The sequence below is a fragment of the Myotis davidii genome, unplaced genomic scaffold, assembly GCF_000327345.1.
Source record: "Myotis davidii unplaced genomic scaffold, ASM32734v1 scaffold247, whole genome shotgun sequence".
NCBI classification, from domain to species: domain Eukaryota; kingdom Metazoa; phylum Chordata; class Mammalia; order Chiroptera; family Vespertilionidae; genus Myotis; species Myotis davidii.
This window is the reverse complement of record NW_006299593.1, coordinates 2,497,467-2,513,329: the sequence shown is the minus strand read 5'-3', so window position 1 is coordinate 2,513,329 and position 15,863 is coordinate 2,497,467. Positions and strand designations below refer to the sequence as shown.

At 42.9% G+C, this 15,863-nt stretch overlaps 1 protein-coding gene and 1 long non-coding RNA gene across 2 annotated transcripts; both read left to right on the top strand.

Moving 5' to 3' along the window:
- Positions 1-3,789: 3,789 nt before the first annotated feature.
- On the top strand, positions 3,790-14,127 carry PCYOX1 (prenylcysteine oxidase 1). Its single transcript, XM_015571500.1, has 5 exons — positions 3,790-4,039; positions 5,043-5,217; positions 11,997-12,208; positions 12,558-12,710; positions 13,209-14,127. Exons 1-5 carry the CDS (start codon positions 4,015-4,017, stop codon positions 13,865-13,867), a joined length of 1,224 nt encoding a protein of 407 aa, XP_015426986.1. The 5' UTR covers positions 3,790-4,014; the 3' UTR covers positions 13,868-14,127.
- LOC107184921 lies at positions 6,255-7,230 on the top strand. The gene is made up of 2 exons (XR_001515820.1): positions 6,255-6,392; positions 6,463-7,230. It is a non-coding gene; the product is annotated as an uncharacterized LOC107184921 (long non-coding RNA).
- Positions 14,128-15,863: the final 1,736 nt, after the last annotated feature.

The window sequence follows — 15,863 nt, the reverse complement described above, 5'->3', positions numbered from 1 at the left end:
TTCACTATTAGTGTATAGAAATGCCTCAGATTTCTTGGGGTTAATTTTGTATCCTGCTACATTGCCAAATTCATGTATTAAGTCTAGTAGCTTTTTGATGGAGTCTCTAGGATTTTGTATGTATAATATCATGTCGTCTGCAAATAAGGATAGTTTTACTTCCTCTTTTCCAATTTGGATGCCTTTTATTTCTTCTTCTTGCCTAATTGCAATGGCTAACACTTCCAGTACTATGTTGAACAGGAGCGGTGAGAGGGGGCACCCCTGTCTTGTTCCTGTTCTTAGGGGGAATGGTGTTAGTTTTTGTCCATTGAGAATGATGCTGGCTGTGGGCCTGTCATAAATGGCTTTTATTATGTTGAGGTATGATCCTTCTACTCCCACCTTACTGAGAGTTTTGGCCCCCTGTTTAAAAAGTTTGAGGACCTCTGGCCTAGAGAAAGATAGTCAGAGAAGCCCTCTGGGCTTGCTAGGAACCATATCGATGATGGCAGCATCACCAGATTTAAAAAATGTTGGGCCATACTCCAGCTCTTTTCCAGAATGACAGTTGATCTCCTTCAGCTCAGCAAATCTGCAGGGAATGTGAGCTGTGACAATCCAGCACAGGTGCATATCCAGCACTAATCTGGCCTGGATGGTTCAGGATAATCACCTGAACTGAGCAGCCAGCGGCTTCCAATGGTGAGTGCCACAACCAAGTTCTTTGATAGACATGTTCTTTTTTTAAATATATTTTATTGATTTTTTACAGAGAGGAAGGGAGAGAGATAGTCAGAAACATCGATGAGAGAGAAACATCGATTAGCCGCCTCCTGCACATCCCCCACCGGGCATGTGCCCGCAACCCAGGTACATGCCCTTGACCAGAATCGAACCTGGGACCTTTCATTCCGCAGGCCAACGCTCTATCCACTGAGCCAAACCGGTTTCGGCGATAGACACGTTCTTGACATTGAAGCCCACACTGTCCCCAAAAAGAGCTTCACTAAAAGTTTCATGGTGCATTTCAACAGGCTATATTTCAGTGTAACGTTGACTGGAGCAAAGATGACCACTATGCTGGATTAAAGAACATCGCTCTCCAATAGGCCCACAGAGACAGTACCGATGCCACCGATTTTATAGACATCCTAGGGGGGCAGACACAGGGGCTTGTCAGTTGGATGAGCTGGTGGTAGGATGCAATCCACAGCTTCAAGCATTGTGGTTCCACTGGCATTGCCATGTTTACGGGTGATTTTTCATCCCTTCAACCAAGGCAACATTAGCACTTGGCTCCAGCATGTTGTCAACATTCCAACCAGAAACTGGCACAAATGCTACTGTGTCAGGGTGGTAGCCAATTTTCTTAATGTAGATGCTGACTTCTTTAACAATTTCCTCATATCTTTCAGGCTGTAGGGCAGCTCAGTGGAAGCCAGAAGGGCATGGTCACCGGTCTGCCCATTCTTGGAGATACCTGCTTCAAATTCACCAACACCAATAGCAACAATCAGGACAGCACAGTCAACCTGAGATGTGCTAATAATCATGTTTTTTTTTAAAATATATTTTATTGATTTTTTTACAGAGAGGAAGGGAGAGGGATAGAGAGTCAGAAACACCGATGAGAGAGAACCATCGATCAGTCGCCTCCTGCACATCCCCCACTGGGGATGTGCCCGCAACCCAGGTACATGCCCCCGACCGGAATCGAACCTGGGACCCTTCAGTCCGCAGGCCGATGCTCCATCCACTGAGCCAAACCGGTTTTGGCGATAATCATGTTTTTGATGAAGTCTCTGTGTCCTGGGGCATCAATGATGGTCACATAATAGTTGCTGGTCTCAAATTTCCACAGGGAGATATCAATGGTGATACCACCCTCATGTTCAGTTTTCAGTTTATCCAAGGCCCAGGCATACTAGAAGGAGCCCTTTTCTGTCTCAATCACCTCCTTCTCAAAATTTTCGATCGTTCTTTTGTCGTTCCCACCACACTTGTAGATCAGATGGCCAGTAGTGGTAGACTTACCAGAATCTACCTGTTCGCTCATGACAAAGTTGAAATGAATCTTTTCCTTTCCCATTTTGGCTTTGATTTAGTGATGGTTTTCACCACATCTGTGTTCTGGTGGCAAACCCATTGCGAGAAAGCTTCAACCTTTCTTTTATACTTGTTTTCCTTCTACCTGTACTGTTCTTCATATTCATATACTGATTTTTATTTTCTTTTTGGGTGGCTGGATGGGTGGGGTATTTTAATTATGGAAATGGGATCGTATAGTACCCTTCACTCAGCCACCAATTTTCTCACCTAACAATACCAGGACAATAGTTACAGGTCCTACATTCTTTTTAATGCTTTGCATAATGTTCCACCATATATATGGGTACACTCTTTTTCACTTCCTTCACCTTGGAGCCCATCCCAGGTCGCCCTCATTTTCCCTTTCACATAACATCATGTACCCATTCATGTCTTACCCAACAATCCCCGGAACATCCTAGTAGCGATCACTCAATAAGTATTTGGAGCTCCACTGGTCTGTTTTAGACAGGGATTAGCTGTGTGCATTGTTTGAGAGGGAGTGATTAAAGGGACAAAAGAGGACCTTAGTGAAGAAATAAGGTGTTTCATCCAAACAGATGGGAAGGAAGGAGAGCTGGGCGAGCTTCCTCCGGTGCCTTTGGTGTCTCCTTGAAGTAGGGTAGACTTTTTGGAGCTCCTGGAGGGATGGGTGGAACGGAGGTGTCAGGGTGCTGGCAAAGCGGGGGGAACCTGAGCGGGTTCCCATTGGCTAATCAGCGAGATATGCAAATTAACTTCCAGCCAAGATGGCAGCTGGCAGCCAGGCAGCTTAAAGCGAACATGAGGCTTGCTTGCTTCAGTGACGGAGGACTCCAACGTTCCCCGCCTCCCTTGCCGGCCTCTGAACTTGCAGTTTGAAACATAGTTACAAATATAGAAGGTGCCCCGGAGATGTGCCCACTTGAGGAATGGGCCGTAGAAGGGGGACCCATGCGGGCGGGCAAGCACTTTCCAAGCGTCCCTGCAGCCCCTGTCTCGGAAGCCTGGTGGTAGAGGAGCCCTCTCGCCGCCTTCCCCGCCGCTCCTTTGGGGGGCCGGTCCCCCGGTTTGTCTTAGAACCACAGGCCGCTTTCGCTCTGCAAATGACAGGCGCCCGCCGACTCAGCACGTGGAGCCGTGAGCCCGTCTGCTTCCCTCACCGGGGCGAACCCCCGTCCCCTCTCCGCTTTGTTGCAGCAGGCCTGCGCTCAGGCCCCTGGCTTGCACAATTTCCCTGCCTAGGGTTGCTGCCCTGCTGAAATACTGCACTCTCTCTACTTTCAGTCTTTGTGTGCGTTTGCTTCCTGTTCGTTTGCGCTGCTTTGTTTCTTACTCCCTTTAAAACGGCTCTTTGGGATCAGTGTCCTGTCTACACTAAGGAGACAACAAATCTAGGCAAAAATGGCTGCCCCTTTATTTAAAAATGTATGCTGGACAGACCCATCTCCCCTGTTCCCATGAGTTGGGCACAAAAAAGGTTGAGCAGGCCCATTGGTGCCTCCACAAAGAACTGTGAGAATCTTTGGGCATCTGGCAAATGAATGTCAGCTGGCAAGTTAATTCACTGCCACTGTTGTCCGAGGTCAGTGTTTGTGTCCAGACGCAGAATTCTCTCTTCACTGCAACTCTTACTGGCCTTCCCCTATCCAGGCTTCCCTAAATTGTTCATAATAGCCTTGAGTAACAACATCTTGTTATTGCTTAATGGTCTTTCAAAAACAACAAAACCCACAAAGCTGGTAAGAGTGAAATACACTGTTCCTTTTTTTTCCCTCCCTAGCCGTCATTGGAGCCGGAATTGGTGGCACCTCAGCAGCCTATTATCTGCGGCAGAAATTTGGGAAAGATGTGAAGATTGACCTGTTTGAAAGAGGAGAGGTGGGGGGCCGCCTGGCCACCATTACTTTACAGGGGCAAGAATATGAAGCAGGGGGTTCTGTCATCCATCCTCTAAATCTGCACATGAAGCGTTTTGTCAAGGACTTGGGTATGTAATTTGGTCTTAGAGCTTTCTGTGTGACCATCCACGGATATTTTGATCAGATAGGGAACTTTTCCACCTTGTTCATTGTCTTTTACAGACAAGTTGGTGAAACTATTCCCTCACTTTCCTTCTAGCAGTTGGTACTGCCTTAGTTAGGAGGCACTCCCCTGTAATGGGATGCTAGTTATCAGTATCTTAAGTTATCTGGAATTACAGCCATGGTGTTGGGGGGGATGGGGATGGTAGCTGTTGTCAGTTCTTCAACCTGCGGGTTTCTGTTGAATCAAAGAATGGTTCGGGTTAGCAGAAACCTAGTGAGCTCGTAGGGGGAAATGAGACTCAGAGGCTTGTGTCTGGCTTCACGTCACTCACACAGCTATGGGTACAGACATGTGCTTAGAAACCAGAAATTTGACTACTTTCCTACCAGCATAGAAGCTGGACAGGGTGTGAGGGAAATCTGGCAGGCCTCTGCAGGCTCTTTTCTCAAGGAATATTGGGTAATACCGGCCTCCTCCCAGTTATCTGAAATAGCCAGTTATGCAAAGCACTATTTTCACAGTCCTAGGATGCCTCCTTTCCCGTAGCTACCTTCCGTGTCTCCTGTGGATGCTTCCTGAGCCTCTTTTCTCCATGAGGGCGATTTGGAGACATTTATGCCAGGAGCAATTTATGCTGCAAAGATTCATGCCTGCCCTTCCTGTTTTTAAGTTGAATTCAGTTGCTACTCTACCTTTTTCCTTTGAGTTTTTAGTCTCTTCAGTCTAAAGATAGCCAGCCTAATTTTGATATATCGGCGTGACCCATCTTTAGGAGAATTTGCTTTTGGACAGTGTGGTGAGTGTATCATATCACTTATTCTAAAGATAGTGCTGCTTGGGTATATCTCCTGAGAACCAGGGGATGCCTGGAATTCACTTCAAAGTGTCCCCAGTAAGTTCAGATTACCTTTCATGTGATCAGCATGGACACTACTGACTTGGCTACCCTTTCTCTGTTTTTGCAGGTCTCTCTACTATTCAGAGTTCTGGTGGCCTCATAGGGGTCTCTAACGGAGACACTCTGGTGTTTGAGGAGAGCAGCTGGTTTATAATTAACATAATTAAGCTAATTTGGCAGTATGGATTTCAGCCCCTTCGAATGCACATGTGGGTAGAGGATGTATTAGACAAGTTTATGAGGTAATGTTTTCCCCTTCCATTTAACCCTAAGACCTTTTGGTTAGATGATCATTAGGAATTATGGTTTCTTGGAACAGTTCTCTACCTAACTGGAAGGCTTATTTGTCAGGCAAAATGTTTTGTATAAACTACGATCCACTTGGAAATTAAAAGGGCAGCTTATTTTTGCTTCTGTACATGTACTTTGCAAGTGCTTGTTTATTATTGCTTGACACTCTTAAACGCTCTACAAATGTTAACCTGAATTCTCATAACAGCTCTCGAGGTAGGTACTATTTATTAGCTTCTTTTTGCAGCTATGGAAGGTGGAGCATGGAGAAGTTTCAAGTGTGCAAGTATATCCCGCTATTAGTGGTAGAGCCAGAGATTCTACCCGGGCAGGCTGACTCTAGTCCTCACTCTTGTTCACTTCACTGTGCTGGTGTTACGTATCAGATGAATGCGGTCATATGTGCAAGAGCTTGTAGAAAGGATCAGAAAAGTGGACTTTAATTGTGACATGATGTTTTAGTGAGCCAGCAACCTGAGGTAGGGTATCAGTTCTGTGCCCTAAGAATTTAAATTAAGATAATAAATTCCAGCACTGTTCCGGGAGTGCCTCTTTTTCTTTCTTTTTTTTATATTCTGTATTCTCAGAATTGTCTGTGTGTATGAACGCACATTACTTTGGTAATTGGGGAAAAATAACATAAAATAACCAGTGTAATTTTGAAAAATGTAACCTATTTCTTTTAAGGCTGTTGGCATGTGCTAATTTTTATGCTGGTTTACTTAAAATTTTTAGTTACTTATTGATGAGAGAGAGAGAGAGAGAGATCAGTTTGTTGGTGCACTTATTAATACATTCATTGGTTGACTCTTGTATATGCCCTAACCAGGGATGGAACCACAACCTTGGCAATGGGAATGATGCTCTAACCAACTGAGTTACCTGCCAGGGCTGGTTTACTATTTTTATTTTATCTTATTAATTAATTAATTAATTAATTAAATTTTTATTGTTGAAAGTATTACAACAGTGTCCCCTTCCCCCCATTGACCCCGTCTAGCCCACCCCCATCTCTCACCTCCCACCCCAGGTTGGTTTACTAGATGCTAGAGATTTTGAACTTATAAATGCTATTAATATTTGATTACTATGACTATTCCAATATAATAAAATAATTATTAAAAAGGTGAAAATTATGGGGGTTAATGGGGGGGATGAGGACACATTTGTAATACCTTAACCAAAAAAAAAAAAAGGTGAAAATTACATGTCATATGTGCCTGCTAAGTGCCTGGCACTCTTCTAGGTCCCGAGGATGTATAACCTAGAACATGTCCCTGCCCTCAAAGAATATACATTTAGTAGAGCGACAAGCAATAAATCCATAACTAAGAAGATATATAGAGGCATGGGGACCTGGGGCTTGGGGTGGTCAAGGGGAAGGAGGGAGGATAGAGTAGGGGATGAGCATTTCGCTGCAGTTGGTCGCAGGGCCACCAGTGGAGAGCTGTGCCGGGAGGGCCTGGGTCCCATGGCAGAGGCACCATGAGCCGCCAGGCCTGCTGCTCAACCGGGGAATCCTCGGAGTGACCTCAAGGTCCCATCAGCCGTGTTCGGACCTGGTAACTTACGAGCTTAAAATTAAATTTAGTTCTGAAAAAATGCAGCTTTTTTATTTGAGACAAACCATGTTGAAGACTGAGACTGGAGTTTAACCTTTGAGGATATAGTAAATCTTTGGGAAAGTCTGTAATTTATGCAGCTAAAATGTGAATCCTGAGATGGAATCTCTAAAAGGCCAGTACAAGGGATAGATATTGGTGGAAGCATTTACACCCAGGCAGCTTGAAGCGTTCCAAATGGATCCTGCCACTGAGAATTCAACTTGGCAGTCCACAGTGGGAGATACAAGAGTGCTGTGATAATATACAAGACAGGGTTCTTTTAACATGGATTTCATGAAATGAATGAAGACAATAGGTTTCTTACCCAACACAAATGGACAGTGGATTTGACTTTCTAAAGACTTTTTGTATCATTAAAACAAGTTCATTTTTGACATTTGAAGATGAAAAGATGGCACATTAACAGAGATGATAGTTTGTATGCCTGGAATTTTTTTCAGTTTGATTTGTATGACCTTGTGGAGTGTTAACTTTAATAAAATTTCTAATACTTAAAAAGAAAGAAAATAAGTAGAATTTGTGTAGAGATAGGCAGTCACTCTTTATTTATTTATTTTTTAATATATTTTTAATTGATATTTTACAGAGAGGAAGGGAGAGAGACAGAGAGCCAGAAACATTGTTCCAATGGCATCAGATGCGGTGCCACCTGTATGTATAATTCTTTTCTTTTTAAAATATATTGATTTTAGAGACAAGAGAGGAAGGGTGGGAGAGAAAAAGAAACATTGATTTGTTGCTTCACCCATTCATGCATTCACTAGTTGATTTAAAAAAAAATACATTTATTGATTTCGTGTGCAAGCTCGTTCAGCACCTTTAGGAAATATATATATTATTGATTTCAGAGAGGAAGGAGAAGGAGAGAGAGATAGAAACATCAATATGAGAGAGAATCATTGATTGGCTGCCTCCTGCATGCCCCCTGGGATTGAGCCCGCAACCAGGGCATGTGCCCTTGACTGGAATCGAACCTGGGACCCTTCAGTCCGCAGGCTGACGCTGTATCCACTGAGCCGAACCAGCTAGGGCTCACTAGTTGATTTTTTTAAGAATTTTTATGTATTAAAAAAAAACTTATTGATGAGAGAGAGGGAGAGAGAGGGAGAGAGAGAGAAGATAGGTAGATAGATACATTGCATTGTTGTTCAATTCATTTATGTATTATTCATTGGTTGATTCCCTGACTGGGAATCGAACTGGCAACCTTTGGTGCACAGGACAGTGCCCAGTGAACTGAGCCACATTGGCCAAGGGCCTAATTTTCCTTTTTTATTTACTTTCCTCCTTAATATTTATCAGCCTCTAAATTATGTAATTTCCTCACATTCATTTATGTTTTTATTACCTGTTTCCCTAACTAGAACACAAGGTCCAATTAGGGCAGGTTTTTTTTTTCTTTCTCTGTCGTGTTGACTGACCTCTGCATCTTTGACACCTAGAACATTGCCTGAATCAAAGTTGATGCTCCATAAATAGTTGAGTGAATAAATGAATGAATAAATGTTAAGAGTTATACAAATGTAGTTTGAAAAGAAAAAGAGCTGTGTAAGCAATCTGATTAGCAGAAACTGCCAGTTACATGTCTAACTTTTTAAAAAAAATATGTTTTTATTGATTTTTAGAGAGAGAAGAAGGGAAAGGGACAGAGAGATAGAAAGATCAGTGATGAGAGAGAATCACTCATCGGCTGCCTCCTTGCATGTCCCACACTGGGGACTGAGCCTGCAACCTGGGCATGTGCCCTGACCCGGAATCAAACTATGACCTCCTGGTTCATAGGTCAGTGCTCAACCACTTAGCCATACCACTGGGTGGGGAATAATTTTTTATAACATTATATGTTATTTTTGTCATGCTGACCATTAGCCACTGGGAACTTTACATTAGCCACTCTTCATTTTATGAGATATTCATTCTATTATTTTTCTAAAAGGACTCAGTTCATCCTATTTTTTCCAAGTTCCTAGGACCTAGAGGCCAAATGATATGTTGGGAAGGAGTTATTTAGGTTCTCAGTTTTGGCACTTATATTATTTTTCCCCACAAAAATTTATTCAACATTTTGTTCAGTACACTGGTAGACAGTAGGTAATATTAAAATGGGTATGACATTGTCCCCTGCTCTCTAAAAATATACAGTTTATTTTGGAGAAGAAAGTTGATGTAAAACTCTTCTCTTGATCACTGATAAAGATATTTCTTTGGCACTTATTTCTTCCCTTTTTTTCATATATTTGTGCATACCTTATTACCTGTTTCTAACTGTAAACTCCTTGAGGGAAAGGAACCATGTCTTTCTCATTTTTGTATCACTGGGAATCTGAAAAATTATGTATTGACTTACTGTATGAACTAATTTATATGGACATTCTTTTAAGTCCATAAAGTCCATAAAGTACAGAGATATGTCAGGTGGTATTTTCTAAAAATTAAATCATACCATGTAGTGTCTAAGTGCTGAATGAGAGGCATAGTGGCCAGGGTGCTGTTAGGACTGATCAGATAATTGAATTGATACCCCCTCCCCTGGGAACTGACCTTCAGATCACTTCACAACTGACCTTCCCTTTCACTTAGATCACATTCCACTTGCTAAGACCATTATCTTTCCCAGGATCCAGACCTGCCCAGAGAGTTCCCTGCCGAAAAAGCCCGCCTAGAGTCCCTTAAAACCTCTGACTCCCCATCCTTGGGTGCTGGTGCCATTTTGGGGCTCAGCCCATCTGGTTTTCCAGATGACCTAATAAATTTATAATTCCTTACCACTTTTGGCCTTGTGTGTACCTCCTTTGGCTACCCTAATAGGTGCTAAATTTTATGGGATTTGGGATTTTATGATATCACTGTGGACTGAGAGGTTGGGCAAGACTTTGCAGAGGATGTGTGATTCAAGCTCTGAAGGAAGGGTAGCTGTTCTCTGTTTAGGAATGGAAACTGTATTCCAGTTGGAGGAAAGAGGTAGTACAATATTAGGGAGTAATATGTAGAGCACTAGGGGCCCAGTGCACGAAATCATGCACCTTGAAAGGAACTATGGGCTGCAAGGCTGCGGTGGGCACAGGGGCAGGTCTTGGCCCATCCTCTGCACCCCCACCCGGCCCCTCCCACTGCGGTCCCTGGTCCCCTCTCTGCCAACAGCCCTTGCTCCTGCTGCCACTCCCACGCACTGACTGGGCTGGCCCCGCTCGCACCTGCTGATGGTGCGGAGTGATTGGGGCCAGCGCCAGCAGTGGGTGTGAGCAGGGCCGGTGCTGTCACCAGTGCAAGTGGCGGCTGCTGCCCTGATCACCCCTCAGGAGCAGGGGGAGGTGGAGAAACCCTGAGGAGCGATTGGGGCCTGCAACTGCTACTTGCACATACTGACGGCACCGAGCAATCGGGGCTGGTGCTGGCAGTGGGTGTGAGCAGTAGTTCTGGCACTGGCAGTGGGTACGAGTGGGGCCGTTGCCATTGCCAGCAACAGGTGTGAGCACTGGGCGGGACCATGGTGCACGGGAGCAAAGAATTTTCAGTGACCACCAGAGGCTTGCCCCCGATGACAGCAACTGGTGCCCTGCCTTAGTCTGGCACCCCTGCTCACCTGCTATACCATCCTGCTGAGGCCGACACCCGCCATGTTCCACACGTGCCCCCCTGGTGGTCAGTGCATGTCATAGCGACCGGTTGTTCCGCTGTTCTGTCTATTTGCATATTAGGTTTTTATATATATAGATAGATATTTAGAGACTGGTGAATGGGTCAGGTGTGCTCAAGTTGAGGGGATGAGTATGTGTGTATATGTGGGGCATTGAGGGCAAAGTGGGCAAGTTGTGCTTGAGCCTTCTACTTGACGTGTGGTTTTTTATTTAAAATTTTTTTTTTTTAAAAAATTGACTTTTAGAGAGAGAGGAATGAAGAGGGGGAGAGAAAAACATTGATGTGAGAGCAAAACATCTATTGGATGCCTCCTGCAAGCCCCCTACTGGGGATCAAGCCCACAACCTAGGCAAGTGCCCTGACTGGAAATCGAACCGGCAACCTTTCAGTGCACAGGAAGACGCCCAACCAACTGACCATACTGGCCAGGGCTCACAAGTTCTTTTAAAACTTTGTTTCTTTACCTGTAATTTAGAGCAAAGGAATTAGACTTGAGTTTGGCTTTAAAATCTGTGACTTAAAAAAAAAAAAAGTCAGGACTTTTAATTAGTAAGCAGCATTAAGCAAGATGTGTTTTGAATTTAAGTGGGTGGATTATAAAATAGAAGAGGTATTTTAGGGCTTCTGAGAGATTATTGGAAGAAACTAGAAGCAGGTAGATCAGTTACTAATTTTAGTAGTTTGAATATAAATCCTGACTCAAGAACAGGAAAATGAGATTGATAAGGTTTCCTTCTTGGGTGGGAGAAGCAGAAGGGAGAAGTAAAAATGTTTAAGTTTGAAACTGAATGAACTGAGGATGACATGTAGGATGTTAGGTGTCTCCTGTTATTTTTGTTTGGGGTAGGGATTGGGTGGAGAGGATTAAGCCTGGTGGAAAGATAAATTATAATTTGAGACATGTCTAAATCTTACTGGAGGATACAATGATGAATGAGAATAAGATGTACCCCCTTTTTTATTTTTATTTTTAAATCCTCACCCGAGGATATTTTTTCCATTGATTTTTAGGGAGAGTGGAAGGGAGAGGGAGAGACAAACTCTGATGTGAGAGAGACACATCGATTGGCTGCCTCCCACATGCCCGTGTCCAAGGCCAGGAGCCTGCAACCAAGGTACGTGTCCTTGACCGGAATCGAACCTGGGACCCTTCAGTCCGCAGGCGACGCTCTATCCACTGAGCCAAACCGGTTAGGGCCCGTACCCACTTCTTTAAAGGTGCTCCTGGTGACTATATTAATGCAGAAGAGTCTATACAAAGGACAGTGGACTTTCAGAGGAGGCAGAGGGAGGGCTGAGAGCTTCTGGGATATGTGGAGAAGATGGTGGCTGAGGTGCGTCTCACATGATAAGTAGGAACCCATCAAAGAGAAACATGAAAGTCAGTGATTCTTATGGTGCTATTTCCCTTATTTATGCACATCTTGTTTTGTGTTTAATGGCCATTCTCTTTCTTTTTTTTAAAGGATCTACCGCTACCAGTCTCATGACTATGCCTTCAGTAGTGTAGAAAACTTACTACATTCTCTAGGAGGGGACGACTTCCTTGGAATGCTTAACCGGACATTTCTTGAAACCTTACAGAAAGCAGGTTTCTCTAAGAAATTCCTTGATGAAATGATTGCCCCTGTCAACAGGCTCAATTACGGCCAAAGCATGGACATCAATGGCTTTGTAGGTAAGCCAAGGCTTGGAAAGGTTATAGAATTGGTTCACAGAGGGGCGTACCTGATGTTATGGTTACTTCTGACCTAAGCCGTGAGTTGGAGAAGACTACCTTTCTCTGTGAAACCTCAGTCATTGTTGGCAAAATTGTGTAAATGTAGATGTGCATTTTTATGGGGAGAGTGTCCTTAGTTTTCATTAGTTGAATGGTTCTCACCTGGAGGAGATTTTGCCCCCAGGGGCCATTTGGCAATGTGTGGAGACATTGGGAGTAGAACTCACCTAATTGGGAAGGGAGAGTGGGTGGAGGGCTCCTTACCGAGCTAGAATTAAAACACTTTTTTTTTTCCTACTGCTGACAGGGGCAGTGTCACTAGCTGGTGCTGATTCTGGCCTTTGGGCAGTAGAAGGTGGCAATAAACTTGTTTGTTCAAAGCTCCTTCAGGCTTCCAAAAGCAACCTTATAACTGGCTCAGTAATGTACATAGAGGAGAAAACAAGAACCAAGCAGACAGGTGAGCTTGAATTTCTATTTTATTGTTCCTGATTTCCCCTGTAGAAAATAATTGCTCAGGGAGAAAAAACTCTCTTCCTCCATTTCTCACTGTTCCAAATGATGGAATTTTAAGTTGTATGTGTTGTGCCATGTGGAAATATTCTTAAATGTACTCAAGTACGGTGGCATGATTCCTTGGATTTAAAAAATTTTATTCTCAAAAGTAAATTTTCCTTATTTTGTACTTGTATTATTTTTATTCTGAGTAGGAAATTGGCCTCAGTTTGGGACAGTTATCCTAATAGGTAAAGTCTTTTTTTTTTTTTTAGAGAGAGAGATAGAAACATCAATTTGTTGTTCTTATTTATGCATTCATTGGATAAAGTTTTTAATTCCTTAGGACTATAAATGATTAAGAAGATATAGAATTTTTTTTATAGAATTATTTTTAGGAGGCATAAAGTATAGTATGTTAGAAACACTAAAGAAATGTATGCTTCCTTATTTCTTCTTCTAGGAAATCCCACAAAGATGTATGAAGTGGTCTACCAAACTGGATCTGAGACCCGTTCAGGCTTTTATGACATCGTCTTGGTGGCCACTCCATTGAATCGAAAAATGTCCAATATAACTTTTCTCAACTTTGATCCTCCAATTGAAGAATTCCATCAATACTACAAACAAATAGTGGCAACTTTTATTAAGGGGAAGTTGAATTCAACTTCTTTTAGCTCCAGAGCCTTAGATGAATTTGGTCCCAGTACAATCTTAACCACTGATAATTCACATTTGTTTATTAATAGCATTGGGATTGTGTCCCCTGTAAAAGAAAATAATAATCCTCAACCATCTACAGATAGAGCTTTTGTTTGGAAGACCTTTTCCCCGGAAACGCTCACTGACGAGCAACTTCTAAAGCTCTTTTTGTCCTATGAATATGCTGTGAAGCAGCAGTGGCATGCATATCCTTACTATAAGCCTCCAGATAAATGCCCCCCCATCATACTCCATGACCGACTTTATTACCTCAATGGCATCGAGTGTGCAGCAAGTGCCATGGAAATGAGTGCCATTGCAGCCCACAATGCCGCCCTCCTTGCCTATCATCGCTGGAACGGGCACACAGATATGATTGACCAAGAGGATTTGTATGAGAAACTGAAAACTGAACTATGAGATAACACTTTCATTCCCACCCCCCTCCCCTTCCTGGTTCCAAATGGAATATCACTGGCAAAAAAGAACACAATCTGAGCAGAGATGATTTTGAATCAGATATTTTGCCATTATCATTGTTTAACAAGAGTAATCCCAGTGAGTCATGGGGAAATACAAAGGTCTAAGTGTGAAGGTGTAACTATTGTATTTATGCCATCTCCAAAATGTGTGTGTAATTTTCAGAGTACATTTATTAAAGCTGGCGACTGTGAAACAAAGGAAGGACTTAGGGTAGAAGCAAAAGGACTTAGGGTAGAAGGAAAAGGAGAGAGCCCAGGTGGTGCTCTGCTTTGGTTCCCGAGAAACATTATGGAAGTGAGCCAAGGCAGAGCTGCTGTTAGCTCACCGAAAAGTCAGAAAAAAGGGGCCTGGGAGACGGGTTCAGGGTGTTAGTCCTGGATGAACTGCTGCTGCCCATTGCTCCCCTGGTTGCAGGTCTTGTGGGGACCCTTAGAGTTTAGGAGGGAAAAGTAAAGATGCACGCCTGAGATGGAAAAAAGGCATGGGCGTGTTCCAGAGAGAGCCTGCTCCAAAATTTTGTAACTCTTAAGGTCCGTGAACAGTGTTTTCCAAACTTGTCTGATCATAAGAATCATCTGGAATTTGTTAAACATATGGAATTCCCTAGTTCCTTTGGAGAATGATTCCATAGGTCTAGAGGTGAGACCTTGGATTTTGAACAAAACTTTAGAGCATTTTAAGCTGAACACTTGAGGAAGAACTTAAAGACGTATCTTTTAGTTGGAGACTAGTTCATTTGTGCTTACAGCTGGTGTGATCTTTAGTCACATAGTGAAATCTGCTATGGGAGCTGGTATATTATGCCTAGTTTTAGTAATTTATACCATTTTCCCATCCAAGTACTAACCAGGCCCGACCCTGCTTAGCTTCCGAGATCAGACCGGCGCGTTCAGGGTGGTATGGCCGTAGACAGTACTTTATACCATTTTCGAAGTAAATGTGCCCATTACTGAAGCCTTGACTTTTAGAATGATGCACTTTTGATTGCTTCTGCCTTTTTCTTTTTCCTTAGGAATGAAATTCAGAAGTCTGAGTAGTATAACTTTAAGATGTCACACAAAAACGCCAGTAAAATGAAAAGCAAATATAGGCTATTGATGTGAAGAAATTGGCATTCTATTATCAAAACCTCACCAATGGAGCTTTTATATATTTGTACCTTTTAAAAATGTTTTTATTGATTTTATAGAGGAGGGAGAGGGGGAGAAATATTGATGTGAAAGAGAAACATTGATTGGCTGCCTCCAACATGCCCCCTACTGGGGATTGGACTCAACTGGGGCACGTGCCCTGACCAGGAATCAAAGCAGACTTTCTGGTGCAGGAACAACCCTCAACGAACTGAGCCATACAGGCCAGGGCTCACCTATGGAACTTAAAAAAATACAGATAGATTCCCCCCCCCCCCATTAGAGATTCTAATTTAATAGATTGAGGATAGGACCTCACCACTGTAGCTTTTTAAAGTTTCTAATGTGCAACCTGTGTTGAGAATCACTGTTTTGGGCAACTGAAATGTCTCCAAAGGGTTTGTAGTGCCTTAAAATTGTCACAAGAAATTCAATCCATAGTCAAAGCAGATTCATTTTGTGAAGAATGAGTTCTCAATGAGAAAGCATTGACAGTTTAACAGCAGACAACGGAGATTAGTTATTCTAGAGCAATTAACGAGTAGGACATTCAGAATGACACCATACTTGATCAAATCCAGCTTATGTTTCAACTTCTTAAGCTACTGTACCATTTTGAGAAACTGGTTGCTGAAACCTTAAGATGGTAGTCTCAACCTTGACTGCACTTTGAAATCACCTAAACTTGAGAACCAGTTCTACATCTACTGTACACTACAAAGATCATGAATGACTGTCAAGGTAGAGATAGAACAAGTAAAAGCTTATGAATTCAAAGTAACTGCAAGAAAGTTAACATGTAC

Excerpts from the sequence above, each read along its gene's own strand:
- PCYOX1 (XM_015571500.1), top strand. The coding sequence starts at position 4,015 with ATGAAGCGTTTTGTCAAGGACTTGG. Across the intron at positions 12,209-12,557 it reads GGACATCAATGGCTTTGTAG|GGGCAGTGTCACTAGCTGGT; the intron begins GTAAGCCAAGGC and ends TACTGCTGACAG. Across the intron at positions 12,711-13,208 it reads AACAAGAACCAAGCAGACAG|GAAATCCCACAAAGATGTAT; the intron begins GTGAGCTTGAAT and ends TTCTTCTTCTAG.